Here is a 15244-nt window from a genome sequence, read left to right on the forward strand (position 1 = left end):
CAGAACCCAGAAAGTGCTGCAGCTCCTTCCCACTTTTGTGCGGGTTTGGCTGCCTGTGTTGAGCAAGGTCTGACACTGCCCCTGGGTGAGCCTGCTCTGTGAGAATGATTTGTGGGCAGCCTTCTTGAAAGCTCCTACCCCTGTCTCAGCAGCCACATTAAAGGGCATTCAAGCTCAAGCCCTGGGCTCCAGGCATGTCTGTGCCAAACCATGGATCTCACTCATCCTGACCCTGACTTGCTGGCATGACCACAGAAGGCAGATACAGGTCGTAACCTCCTGATTCATGACTATCACAGATGGAAACAAGAAAACAATGACTGTTGTCAGTGCTTCATCGGTGGTATCTAAAAGATGACAAAAATACAAGTCTGCTTGAAAAAAAGTTTATTCCATGTATCACAGAAAAATCATGCATATCATCAAATAAGGCATTACAAGAGAAAGCATATAAAGGAAAGACACATTATATAAATTCATCATATATAAACTTCTCTCATCATATTACACATAATACTCTTTATAGTTACACATTTAGGAACTAATTACTACCATTGCAGACATTTCCCTTGCAAGAAAAGATAACCATTTACTAAGTTGGCTGATATGACAAATGTAAAAATATCTCATGTTTAAGCTTGTAATTACCTAGAAGTATTTTTCTGCTAGTTACAGTTAATGTTTCCTCATAGTTTTTTTCTAACTGATACATTTCACATTCTGTTATGCAGTTGTTTCATGATAAAGAACAAGTTAGAGAGTGTTTTACTTGAAAAACCTGAGAAACTTACCAGACTTATTCAGATACGGTACCCGAGAGAATGAAGTTTTACAAAACAGAGCTGAAGTTTATAAACCTGAATTCTTCATAAACTCCAAATCCTTGTCAATGTTAACAACAGTTTGGAAGCTATGCTGGAGAGGAGAATTACATTTGATTGTCTAATCTTAGTTCCTTTTTGGACAACACACAAAACCACTGAACAAAACTTTCACCAGGTCTGGAGCAAAGCAGAGAGAAAACAGTTGGTGTATTGCATGCAACTGCTATTATCACATTGTGTCACCTTTAACAGGTTTCTCATATACATTCATCTGCTGTTTAAATTCTAGCTGCACAGAACTATTAAACAAGACAGAAAGAAACTACCTTGTTTACTAATACAGTGGCAAACTACCTCTTGACTTCAAGTGAAAATTCGGCCCAGCTATGGGAAAAGCCGGACACCTTAGAAAAAAAATTAAGTTTACATTCTTTTAAATACAAAGTGTCTGCATCTCATATCTGGAGTCTCCAGTTACACCAAGACAAACTCTTGGAGGATGTATAAAACTGAACTGAAAAGAACTGAGAGTGGAATCATCACTGAACTACGCCCTCCAAACTTACTTATTTTATATCGTATTTGTGATACAAAGGCCTCACAAGGTATAAGGACTCCAAATAATGCTCAATGTACAAGAGAAAGTTTCACAAATGCGACATAATGCACTTCTTAGGCAAAAAAAAAAAATCTGTTTGCTATCATGACTTACTATTTTGGTCAGTTTTTGAAATGACAAAGGAGTCCTTGTCAAGAACTTGGCTGCATGCACTTATCTATGACAAATCCAAGAGTCTCATTTGCCAAATCATTTGAAAAGGACAGGATTTTACTACACAATGTATCGAAGAGTCTAGTGCTATCATAGTCCACAACATTTTACAAAGATAAGTCTCATATTTCAAAATATATGAAAACTTTTCCTTATACCAAAGGTGATTACTTCAAAGTTTATAAGCATAGTCAAGTATTCTTTCCTGGAAGAAAAATACATTTTTCTGTAGCTTGCCTTAAAGTGTGATCCAAGATGATTATTATGTTATTGAATGTAAATTTATATATTAATGTTTCAATAGTGCAGAAGATACACAGAATAAATCATTGTAAAGGAAAACTGTTCTAGCTTTCTGTCACTATATCAGCTTAATTACACAGTGCTGGCAAATAATTCCATTTATAAATAACAACACTGCACCTTTGACAAGACACTCAATCAAAAAAATAGGTTTGCTGAAATGCAGAAAATGTTCCTGTATAAACTGGATTATAATTATAGATCAATTCTTTTGCTTCCTCTTCTTCACTGGAGAAATGGTGCATGCTCTTCCTGGCTGTAAAACATTATAAAAGTACAGATCATTTTAATGTTATCCTCCTCAACAATATTTATTTTGGCAAAGTAAGTTATTTTGTGTAGCACAGCAACAAATGGGATTACAGTAGCTGGTATGTGAAGAACTGTGAAGATACATCTTCAGAAAGCTGGTTACAGCATATTTTATAACTGAAGAGGGGGAATTTAAAGCCAAGACTGTAAAAAATAGTTATCCATGAGATACTGGCAGTATCTACCAGAAAAACCTTTAACTCTGAAAGAAATGCATGAGACTATCAGCCTACTGAAAGCTGCATGGACTGTGCTGATGAGGACAATAAAACTGAATTCTCAACTGGTTTATCAAGCTGGCAACTCTACAGAAGTTAAAATTAATGATGGATGGATATAAAAATGTCATTTCAGTAGAATGGTTTAGTTACTAAGTGATCACACATGAGTATATTTTTACTGGCTGGAAACAGTTTACATTTTTCATCTTGTGGTTTATTTTCAAAGTTAGGGAAGATATTCTGCCTTACACTAGCTAAAAATGTCAATTACTCATTGCAAAGTTATGATATGAAGTACTCAGTAAAGCAGCTAATGCTTCAGTACCTCCCCAAAAGACTGGGGAGGCCATGAAGAGTAATTAAGGATTGGGTAGAAGAGATGGGGGTGGACAATGCTGGCTGAAGAAAGTTTGCTCTACTGGAATTGTAGGCGTGTAGATCCAAAAGCGAGTGACACACCTGTGTGGCACTCTGCACAAGCTCCTTGGATGTGCACACCTACCTGTGTAACAGAACTCACAGGCAGTGTACCTCAACTGGATTTACAAGCAGAGCTGGCCCTTGTTTTGCCCCACTTAACTTGGATAAGGGCCTGAGTAAGCTTCTATTGGGAGTACAGTCTGCAGACAGACACTTGAGAAAGTAGCAAACAAAGCCAGAGAACACACAGCTTTCTAGTATTAGACTACAAAATTAAAATCAGACTTATACTCTAGTTTCTCCTGTTTCCCCCCTTGTTTTTATCATAGTCTGCCATCTCATAAAATGGCCTGGGTTGGAAAGGACCTTAAAGATCATCTTGTTCCAATACCCCTGCCATGGGCAGGGACACATTTCACTAGACCAGGCTGCTCAGAAGCCCAATTCTGCCAGGCCCTAAGTTCCATATGAAAATGGTTTTGTAACATTTTCACAAAGAGGAATAGGACTAATTTATGCAAAAAAGCACCTTGAATTTGTATGAAATGCAAATTTTATTTCTACACTCTCACTGATCAGGTCAGCACAAATTGCATTTTTTACATCATTATCTATTTCTTCATTAAGTTGACTCTTTTGATCTGAGACCAAGTCTAGAGACCAAACTCAACCAGCTTAATTATTATGTTCTTCATAGTCTCCCTCAAGGAGGTAAGACAATTTCATAAAACAGTCCAGCAAAATTATTAAGTAGGGATAAATTAAGGAATAAAGTTTGATTCCTTCAAACACTCCTCTATTTATATCCTGCTTATTTATAACAAACAGATGGGAAGTGTCATAAAACTATCAAAATGTTATGCATTAGTTACTTCCAGATTCTTAGAGTATAAACAACAAAAAAAAATTAGCGGCTTTGTAAAATTCAAAAACTCCTTGTGCTGTCTATAGAATACAACTGTAGGGCACATATTGCACCCCTCTGACACGTCCATACTGTCCAAGCCCTATTTATAGTCCTGGTGTATGCATTTTGCAAGCAAAACTGAGAACACACTGAATGACTGCAAGCCAGTTTGGAACTGAAGAAGCCCCTGAAATTAAGATTGGAGTACTTTTTTTGTTTTATTGTCTTTGTGCAAGAAAGGCCAAAATGTTACAGGGATATTTTGAAATGGTAGGAAGTTATAGAACAATGTTTTAGAGCCAGCGTAGTGAAAAGAGTTTGTGGAATGCATGGCCTTTTGATGTTACTTTCACTAAGCCATTCTATTTCTAGTATCCTTTGGTGTTTTATAAGCCTATAAAGCTTGCAGAATAATCTTCTCAGGAAGCACTACAATGTACTGAACTTTGACAGCTGAAAAAGAAATCTGTCATCTTCTAAGTTTTTCAGTAATGCTTCACTCTCACCCCCCACATTTAAAGATAATAAACTTTTTACCTTCATTAACGAAGAAATCAGCCATATAATATGCTGCTCGTACAGCAGATGGAGAATGTGGAATGCCTGGAGAATCCTTCCACTCAAAAGGGTTTTTCTCTGGATGCCATTGCATGCCATAAATTGGATATTTGTATGCTACAACAAAACACAAAGTGTGTAAGGATGTGTGCCTTAAGAATCATGTAATTAATCTTACTGCAAAGTAAACTCAGAGGATAAGCTACAAATATATCTTATTAACAGTTTCACAAAAGCTTAAACAGCAAGTTGAAACACTGTTAAAGTCATAGTAGAACTGAAGGAAAAGAGATACAGTAAAAGAAGGGTCTCACTTCACAAAAGAAAATATTTGTACATCATTTTTTTGATTAGTCACTTCATAATTAGTGTATATACACACTAAAAATAATGTTTGAAGTACATCACTCTCAAAGCTGCCTATCTTCTTGCCAGCATCACACAGCATTCCCAGCCATACAGGATGCTAGCTCCATGGGAACGATCCAAGTCCTCACATCTCCTTGAAGGCCCAGTCAATCCAGGGCAGCTCCCAGGCCTGATACATTTTGGGGGAGTCAGTCCTTAGCTCTCTTCCAGGGAATAGCGGCTGATGACTGCTCTGTGATAAACTGCTTGCAGGCACGGTGATGCCTGTCATTAGCCTAACCAGGTTTGCTGATCAAAGAGCTATTCTTCTCTTTTGGAGGCCAGCCAGGATGTCACACAGAAGAATCCCATTGGTGACAGCTGGGTCCTACAACAGGGCTGCTAGTGGTGCACTCATGAAGATAAAACACTCCCTGAAGAGCTAACTTGTTTCCTGAGCTGAGCAAGCCCAGTGCAAAACAGACAAAACAAGTCATGCAAAAGGCTTTTGGAGGAGGACAATTACCAGCATTGTTGCTAAGGTAATGAGGGATATTGCTGCTCCCTCAGCAGCCTGGAGTGCTTTTCCCAGACAGCAAACAGAGAGCACCAGGGAAACGCCAGCCTAAGCAGGGAGCTGGCAGGCACGGCTTAACAGAGGCACTGTGCAGGGATCCAACTACTGCAGCACAAGAGCTGTACAGCTCACAGCACAGCTCTCAAATATGCCAGTACTAACGTGTAACAGCATATCTGGAAGGGGAATGGTGGGTGGGAGGAATAGTAAGGCTCACAGCACTCAAAAGATAAAATATCCCCGCAAACAGAAATGCTCCTCACAGCCAGAGGGCTGACAGGGCTGATGCTCACCCTGCTATTTGAACAACTTGCAATACCAATTCACATCCATGGCACAACAGCCCTAAAGAACAAGGTTGTTACAGTCATAGTTTCCAAAGGAAATGAATTTCCTTACCTTCCATGGTAGATATAAACTCCACTTCATCATCAGTGTTAGTGGTCAGAACTTTATAGAAATTACGAAGCTTTTCATTATTGGTGAAATTCTGTGACAGGGAGAGGGGGAAGAGGGAAAAGGTGTTATTTGCTTATTTATTTCTAGTTTTAACAACAAAAAAAAAGTTTGTATGCAGGAAATAAAAAGATCAAATACCTCCATGGAGAGGCTCCATACATGAAAGTTTGATGTCAATGGCTCAGTAGCAAGTGCGTACAACACATCATCAGGGAAATTTCTGAACATTCTACTGTCTTTTGCAGCTATTATAAAAAAAAAAAAAAGTATTTTCTATTACAAAACTGGTCTCAGATGGACTTATACAGACAGAAGACAATGAATAAAATGCTGAATTTTCAGCAGTAAATCTTTATTATTTTAGAATATCCTGCAACAAATATCAGTGAAATAACTACAATAGATTTCCAATGTAGTTGGAATCTGTTAGTAGACTGTAGTAGACTGTTATCACTGTCTACTGGTCTTGACCCAGAGAGGATCCAAAGTTCTCACTAAGAGAGAGAAAAAAATAAGCACCATTCTTTGACACTCATTTCAGCAGCCTTTCCACTCACAATGAGCACAAGTGACAGAATTTTTGAATGCTACATTTTTTTTAGCTACTCACAAAGGATAAAGTATCAAGAGAGGCCACACTTTACCAGTGCTGCCAAGTGCTACAGCACTATCTCAAGGAATCTCTGTGATTTCAATACTGTTCACATAGGACAGTAATGCTACTATTCATCATGAGGAAAGATGTGATTTCAAAAATTTAAAATCACCTGCTCTCCAAGCTTAATAGGTTTTGAATCTGTGAATTTTGTGAACTTGGTAACAAAAAGCAGACATTATTTTGTAGGTCTGAACTTGCAAATGACTCAAAAACTTTAGTTTTTGCTGACTGCTGTTGGTTTCAAATGGCTTGTGCTCATTCCTCTGCTTAAGAAGTGACAGCTGCACTGACTTTACAAAAACAGTCAATGCAACTTAATAACACCGAATTTAACAGAAGGTAATCAGCAGGAACCTCACAAACATTCACCCATAATATTCATCATGAACAAAACACAACACCTCTTACCAAAACTCAGACATGATATGTAACGAATTTTTCACCTGAGGTAAAGTTCAGAGGGAGTGAAAAACCATTTGTCTTGGTGTGAACAAGTAAAATTTCACCACTTGTGAGATATGTAAGCTCTTCATGTCCAAGACATGTTCCCCATATTGGGAAATAATCTCCTTTATCATTAGCCTACAAAATAAAAGCAACAACATAAGGAAACAGTAATGGAAATCTACAGAAAAGAGACTGACAAGAACTTCCTACTGTTTTTACTTGCTTTTGTGTAGGTGAGAATATATGAAGGCTAAAGGATATATATGAGTTTTGAAGCAGCAGACTAAGCCTAAATGGGGATACTGATTTGACTGTTCTGTTCTACAAGTAATTTTGAGAGCAGCCTAAACAGAAACCACAAAATGGCCACATTTCTCTAAAAAAAAAGTCATCATCAGAAGGGACACAGAAGAGTCTGTCGCCATTTTTAGGGAAAGTGTGCTCATTACAATTCAAACGTTTCCACAATGCACACTATGACCACATAGGGACTTTTGCAATGTCTGTTCCCACACAACTGTATTAAAAATACATTAATCCTACTACTAGCATAGCTGTGGTCTCAAAATCCTACCTATAGGATTGTTTAGCTAGCAGGTTTAGACCCGTGTTCCAAAAAGAAAAAATGTACATTTAAGCAACAGTAAAAAGTGGCGATCATTTTCAAAAGAATAAAAATTAGCAGGTCAGTGTGAAAACAATAGGAAAAAGGAAAAAAAGAAAGCAAAAAACCAAGAACACAACTAGTTTCTTGTGACCTAATTAAGCATGGTGCATACATGCAGTGGAAGTCTGCATTTTTAAATGGTTTATACCTGATAGTAAGCATATGTTGGAGACTGGGATGTTTCAGAACTCCTGTTTTTGTGAAATCTGACTAGTTTTTCTTAACTTGTTTCTAAACATTTTTAAGTTATGCATACCACAACACACTCACCACCCCCAAAAAACCTCCTGCTCAAAGCCATTTTTGAGAAAGCTAAAATGACAGGCTCAGAATAATAATGCTCCCCTACTGCATTACTGACAATATGGTAATAAAAGCTCACAGAGCTACTTCTTCTCACAGCAAAACAAGGAAGATGTACAGAAAAAAGGCTGATAGGGCTGCAGAGTCTTCATGACCACCCTTAATGTATAATGAGACACAGAACTTACATGAAAGACAGACATTGGAGTGGCAAGTGAGGACTAAAACTACTGAAGGCAAAAAATAAACTACCGTTTAAAATCAATTACAACTGAAACAAAGATTTTGTGCCCCCCCCTCCCCCCCCACTTATTTTTTAAAATAAACTAGGGCCTGGAGGCTAAGCATGTATTAAACAACACTCAAGACATCACATTTTAAAAACTAATTTAAGAGCTGAAAAACAGTATTTCATTTAGATTTTTGCCTAAGTAGTAAAATTTTATGGACTTGAATGGGGATTAGCATTTCATATCCTCTATTCATATTAAAGCAGAGCCAGATCAAAGTAATTTCTGATTGTGAACATTTGCAAATGAAAAAGACCCCTTATGTTTTAGAAAAAGATAAAATTCAGTCATTCTGTACTTGTAAAGATATACTTGACTACTGTAGCTTACCTTACATAAGTAAAACTAGAAATATTTTAAAGTAATTAAGATTTGAAAGATGAATATCAAAACACAAAATTATCACAAACAGCAAGGAAAAACCATCCTTTGTTATAAAGGGTTACCTAGGATGAACTGAATATTATTTTCTGCCTTTCAGTCACTAGTAGTACATATATCTGCTAATAAACCTGTCTCTATGATCATAAAGTGACACAGGCAATTCAGTTCATCATTGTGAAATGTCAACATAATTTCCTAACTGTACAACAAACCACAAGAAACCCTTGCCCCAGTGCTGCATACCAAGGCACAGGCTGCAGTTCACACAGTGAGCAGTTCCAGAAAGACAAATGAAATCGTCTCACATAAAACTGAGACAGTCTTTGCAAGACTCACCACAAATAGACACACAAGAACAAGAACATTAGTGCCACAGAGACTGAAGAGCAAAGGGAGCTCAATTACAGAATTGCAGCAGCTGACTGGTCCTGTGAATGCCATTGCTGCACTTTCCCTGCCTGCTGTTGGAAAGTCAGCAGCAAAGGTGGAAAAGCAATTCCTCATTGCCAAGTTTACACAGAGTCATAAAGCCTCAGGTACTATGAACAAACAATACCATTCTAACCTGAAGAACTTAGGAGTTTAAGATCAGAACACACATAAAACAGGAGGGGGTGTCACAAGTCAGAATCTCAAGTTATTAATGCAGAAGTTTTATGCAGAAGCAAGAAATAAGCTACCTATTTTCAGGCCTACAGTTAACCCACTGAGTAACAGTGCAAAACTGAAAAATATGAACCTGTCATTTTGATCTCTGAACAGTGATAATAACAAGAATCAACAGCTCTTTAGTAATTACCTCCAAGGCCTTGTGGTAAAACATCTTAGCAACCCTTGAATACTCTGAAGTCCTAAGATCCACACCACCTCCTGGAAGAAGTACCCTGAAAGGCAGCATCCAAGAATATGATTAGCAACAGTGATCAACCCAAAACTTGGACGATGTACACAGAGAAATGTCTGAGAGCAGTTTTAAGGGTACTATTTAGCTCTAGGTTTCAGAAATCTACAGACAGGCATCTAAGCTCCCATTATGGACAGCAGGGATCTAGTCAGGAGAGTCACTAGAGATTCAAGTAGATCTTCCAGAGCAGACACCTGAGTGGTGGGTAGGTTGAACAGCCCTGTCAGCTCCGCTGGCTGGCATTCCATTAATTATGTGAGTTTGGACAGCTAGTGCACAGGCAGATAGCTAAATTTAGGTATTTCAGTCTTTAACTTAATCATAGTGTTCTTAGTGTTCTTCCACTGAAGAATGGTTACTGTATCACAAAGTATAGATCAAGCCTAATGCAACATATGGAAGAAGAAATTAAACAGAAAATATATAAAACACACAGATTTCAGCTAGTATACAAAAGGGTTACAAGCCATGACTCTCATTTCCTATCCTGACTCTCAGCTGGCTCACACTACCACTTTAAAATTCCAGCCCAAATCTTGATTCATTCTGTCCAGTTTCAGAAAAACAGAATTGTGGCTCTAGCATAGTGACCTTCTTACTGGACACAGCAAAGATCAAAAAGTTCCTATCAAAAAGGAAGAAAAGTACATTTGACCATAACCTTTGGTCACACAGGATCCCACAGAGCTAAGGAAGGGACAATTTCATAAAAAAAGTGCACAAGCTTTTTCCACCACAAAATATAATCAGGAATGGCAATTCCCTGTGTGGCTCCCCAAATCCCAAACACCAGAGAAGAAAAACTTTCAGCACAGTCTAGCAGAGAATTCACATGGACACATGATGACGTGGAAAATAATCAAGTACCATCAGAAACAGTAACATGAAATAAAGGAAGCCTCTCCTGGCTGTAACTGGAACAGTGCCTGCAGAACCAACAAAACTAGATGTGTGAGCATTCCTTAATCCACTGCTGAAGGACCTCAATTGGATTTACTCAGGTCATATCCATTAATTGTTCATTTCTTACTGAAACAGATGTAAGATTTTCTCTACATGTCTGTGCTCTGAAAATGGCAATCTGAATCAGTGAGATAATAACAAGCAGTTAGAAACAAATAACATCTCAAATGATCCCAAGCATTTGCAGAGCAAATATGGATTTAAATCCTTGTGACTGGGTTTTTTTTTTTTGCAAGTGAATCATGTACAGGTTCATGTAAAACCCACCAAGTATTTGGTGGAAAAGTAGTAGTCACAAAAATACAAAAAACTTTACTTCCCAGTGTCAACACTGAAAATTAAAGAAGCTGAAGGTATTTTCAAAACAGGCCAGATAATAGGTTTCTTCAGAGATCTAATTAGACAAATACAGTGATCTTTACCTGGAAGTGGTAGGAAATTCCCTCTACCTGTTCAAACCAAAACCTGGACTATACTAATTAGTAAAACTGATCATCATTTTTGCTCATGCAAAAAGGAAATAACCCATTAAGTAGCAATGATAATGGCCTGGCATTGTCATAAGCAGATTGAAATGCAACTACGTGTATTCCAGTATCACTGCCTGGTTAGAGCTCATGATTTCCACTGGGCATTTCAATTCCTACCTCAGAAGTACATTCATAAAAATTATGTTTTTAATATAGTAAATTTCATTATTTTAAGAAGGTAGCACTTAATAGTAAATAATTTCCAACTCTAAAGAACAATGTGAAAGATCAATGTATCTCCTCTTTATTCAGAATTTCCACAGAATATAAGTAATTTCCTCCAGAGCTCCTTTTTGTTATTTACACACAGTTTCAACATGGAAGCCAACAGGTGACAGTGGAGGGCCACAGGAGGAAATATAGACCATCCTCACTCACCTACATAACACAAACTCAATTGACTTGTGACTGCAAGGATAGAAGGATTAAGAAAGTGGATCTGCTTTCCAAACACTTTCTTCTGCATTGATAAAGGTGATGAGGTAGAAACAATGAGAGATCCCATTGGTGGATCATTCTCATGGCTACCAGCTTCACTTTGGTTCCCTTTTGGCAACCAAAGTGAAGCTGGTAGCCATGAGAAAGGGAGGAAATTATTCATTTTGCAACAGAACACAGCAGACAAAAGCATCACTGTCTTACACTCACTTACAGCACAAGACTGCAAAGACCCAAGTCTTAGTGTCCAGGGCATGCTGATGTAGGAGGACAATGCACTTCCCAGACAGCCAAAAGTCTAAATCTGCAAGGTCTATTCATGCTGATTAACATTCTAGTTATATGCATAAGCTTAACAAATGTATTCATGGTTTAAGATGCTTGTCTCATGACTACAAGCAGCCCAATCACATGCTCTGGCCTCACACACCACCATGGCTGTGAAGTGTAGCATCAGCTGATGTCACTCTTCTGAAGTGCACTTTCAGCACAAGGCTAAAAAAACATAAAAGGTTTTGACCTTGTTTAGTCCACAATAAAATTTGTTAGGCAAGATCACATTATCCCACATTTTAAAAGGAAGAACAGAGGGGTGGCCAGTTTCCACAGATCCTGTGAAAACCATGAAGTTTTTCTAACAAAGACCTAAGACACAGAGTCACAACAGGCAAGACAGACCATTCAAGTAGTGAGAGAGAGCACACATGGAGAAAAGAGTAGAAGAGACTGGAAATTAGAAACTTTTATAATAGAGAAGATATGAAAAGGACTGAAAGAGAGAAGAAAGGGTAGAAACAGGGGTGAAATGCTAAGCAAGTGCTATTAACCATCAAAATTAACGTGACAGGTGAAATGAGGAAGACAGAAAAATTAACAAAGAGGAAGTTGAGTATCTCACTTGCAAAATTGCTCATACTATAATAGCACTTCTCCCTGTCTGCAGACAAGCACAAGGGAATGCCAAGATGAGCCTTGGCACTGTTGCAGATTATCTGTGTTCCTCAAGGAAGGAAAGGCAGCACACCAATACTGGATGAAATAATGCATTCTGTTTTCATGTCTGCAGTGCCCAGCACAGCCTCTCAAGAGAGTAAGAAGACAATGTTCTTGAGAACACAGCAGAGCTCAAAAAGAACTGTCATGCCTTTCAACAGAAAATCAGTGCTCAAGACTTACCCATTAATAGAGTGGAAGATTTTATCGTACTCTTCATCTGTAAGATTCAATCTGAAACACCAAAAAATAATTATAGAATACATACTACATACATATATTTGACAACGAAAATATAATCTCTGTTGAACAGAAATGTCTGACAGAAAATATGGAGAAGGCACGCTTTAAACAGAGTAAAATGGACAGAAATCAAATGAAACATTTCACTTGAAACAGCTTAATCCACAAGACTATAAACGGGCCCTGTCAGGTAGAGCTCCTGAGCAGGTACTCTGAGACCCTTCTGCAAGACACCTGAAAAATGTACTATTTACATGAATGGCACGGTTATTATTTCCTGCAGACCGGCAACTCCGGTTTCCAAGTGATTCCCAAGAAGGGCAGAGCTGCAAACAGTGGGTCACGCCCATGCACCCCCAGCCTCCCTGCCAGCGTGGCAGCACAATAAGCAGAAAAGGCCTTGGCTCTGTTGTAAGCCCTGCTCAGTGATAACAAAAACACCTCTATATTATCAACCCTGTGCTCAGCACAAATCCAAAACACACCCCCACACCAGCTACTGTGAAGAAAATTAACTCTACCCCAGCCAAAACCAGCACAGATGGCCACACTTCTGTAGAGGTGTGATAAGTTGGGTGTAAGCGAAAGTGTTCAGCTTTGCTGCAAGTAACTTAATTGCCAGAATTAGAAGCATCCGTTCAGCAGTGAAGCTTCTGGTCAGCAAACATTCTGAAAGCTCCAGCAGCTACATGAGGAATGCTGGCTTCTAATTCAGGCACTTAAGTGGTGCTCTTATTGGACTGTGTAGATACATGCTGTTTTGTTTTTCTGCAGCTATATTAGTATTGTTTTTAAGAACGGAAATTTATAATTTTACCATCTGGTTTCAGTGCATTTAATATTTTATAGCTCAGCGTTGATATGAGGTGCTGTCAGCTGTTACTTACCCTGCTACTTTTCACCAAACAGCTATAATACAAGAAGATAGTGACCCATGGTTTGAACACAACTGGACTTTGTTTTCTGAAAGGAGTACTGATAGTCCTCCTTGATTCCCTGAATTCCAGAGCTACAAAATGTGAAAAAAAAGATATCTACATTTATGTATCTAGGCATTTATGTGTGTTTGCGGGGCACTACACTGTACACTGAATATAGCTAACTTCAAAAAACATGCAAGCAAACTACAGAAGGCAATTTTACTGGTAAAAAAAAAAAAAAATTAGAAACTTTTCAAAGAGAGACTAACAACCTAAGTAGAAGTATTAAAAAGTATATGTTCCACTCTGCTTTTATTCTAATTTCTGGAACTCTGAGAATTGTGGCCTCTTCAAATCGTCTTTGAGGAGCAATAAACACTCAGAAAAGCAGCGGAACTACTTTCTGTGCCTCTAAAATCATGCATACAATTCATCATAATGCAATTTTTATCCACTCCATAAAAAAAATGTACCTTATAGGCACAGCTCGAGCACCAGCAGATTCCACAAATTTCACATATGAAGCCGCAATATAAGATCTTCCAAATCGCTGGTACTCATCAAAGTGACATTCCTGTGATAATATCCCTGAAGGGCCCAAGGAAGAAAATTAGCACCATCTAAATGGCAGATGCTACATACTGAAAGAAAAGTCGCAAAATCACTGAATCAATTAGCTTGGAAAAGACCTCTGAGATCATAAAATCCAACCTACAAATGAACACCACCGTGTCAACCAGACCATGAAACAAGTGCCATGTCCAGTTTTTCCTTAAGCGCCTCCAAGGACAGTGACTCCACCACCTCCCTGGGCAGTCCATTACAGTATCTAATCACCCCTTCTGTGAGGAAATTCTTCCTAATGTCTAACCTAAACCTCCCCTAGGTAGCTTAAGAGTGTCCTCTTGTCCTATTGCTAGTTGCCGAGAAGAGCCCGACCCCCACCTGGCTCCAGCCGCCGTTCTGGCAATGGTAAAGACCGATAAGGTCACACCGGAGCCTCCTCTTCTCCTGCCCAAACCACGCCAGGTTCCTCAGCCGCTTCTCCTAAGACCCGTGCTCCTATTAATTAATTAAGCTCCCATTTCCTCTATTCCAGCTAGCAGCGATACATTCACTGCCCAGAGGAGCTGCAGGCACCGAGACAACGGGACATCAATTACGGCGCCCCGTCACAAGGTACCACACAAACACAATTACCTGACTAAGACTCGGCTTCCCTGCTATGACTGCTCAGCACTGTAACATCTCTCAAGCAAGCCTAACTTTTAGAGAAACAGCCTAACGCTGCTTACACCAGCTCTAGCCAAACCTCGGCTCCGTGGGGCGCTCCCCTTTGGCCCAGGCAGGTGCGCGGCCCCTCGGCCCCTTACCGATGATGGGTCTGTCATTGCGCCCCGCCGGGCGGTCGCGCCGCGCCACGGAGGCGGCGGAGCCGCAGCGCAGCAGCGCCAGGAGGAGCGCGGCGGCCGCGGCGCCACCGAGCCCTGCCGGGCGCCCCATGGCCACGGCTGCGGGCACGGCCAACGGCTCCCGGCACGGCACGGCTCGGCTCGGGGCACGGCTCGGCTCGGAGCACGGCACGGCACGGCTCGCCGCCGGGCACGGCTGCCGGCTGGGCTGGGCTGGGCTGGGCTGGGCTGGGCTGGGCTGGGCTGGGCGCCCGCCCTGCGCACGCAGCCGCCGGCCCGCCCTGCGCGGCTCGCTGGGAAATGCAGTCCCGGCCGCGGGCCCAGCCCCGCCGCAGGCAGCACCCGCGGCCGCCCCCATCCCTGCCAAAGCGACGCTCGTATCCGTGACAGA

At 40.0% G+C, this 15244-nt stretch overlaps 1 protein-coding gene across 1 annotated transcript; it reads right to left on the reverse strand.

The window, feature by feature from the left end:
- Positions 1–372: 372 nt before the first annotated feature.
- Positions 373–14959, reverse strand: GGH (gamma-glutamyl hydrolase). Its single transcript, XM_066546916.1, has 9 exons — positions 14815–14959; positions 13915–14029; positions 12462–12512; positions 9250–9334; positions 6803–6941; positions 5840–5946; positions 5642–5732; positions 4297–4434; positions 373–2155 (listed from the first exon to the last, which is right to left on the reverse strand). The coding sequence occupies exons 1-9, from the start codon at positions 14942–14944 to the stop codon at positions 2034–2036; spliced, it is 978 nt and encodes a 325-aa protein (XP_066403013.1). The 5' UTR covers positions 14945–14959; the 3' UTR covers positions 373–2033.
- Positions 14960–15244: the final 285 nt, after the last annotated feature.

Source organism: Molothrus aeneus, chromosome 1 (assembly GCF_037042795.1).
Source record: "Molothrus aeneus isolate 106 chromosome 1, BPBGC_Maene_1.0, whole genome shotgun sequence".
Lineage (NCBI taxonomy): Eukaryota > Metazoa > Chordata > Aves > Passeriformes > Icteridae > Molothrus > Molothrus aeneus.

Coding starts and splice junctions, on each gene's coding strand:
- GGH (XM_066546916.1), bottom strand. CDS start 14,944: ATGGGGCGCCCGGCAGGGCTCGGTGGCGCCGCGGCCGCCGCGCTCCTC. Junction 12,513..13,914: donor GCTCGAGCTGTGCCTATAAG/GTACATTTTTTT, acceptor TTGGTGTTTCAG/ATTGAATCTTACAGATGAAG. Junction 4,435..5,641: donor GTTTATATCTACCATGGAAG/GTAAGGAAATTC, acceptor GTTTTGTTGTAG/CATACAAATATCCAATTTAT.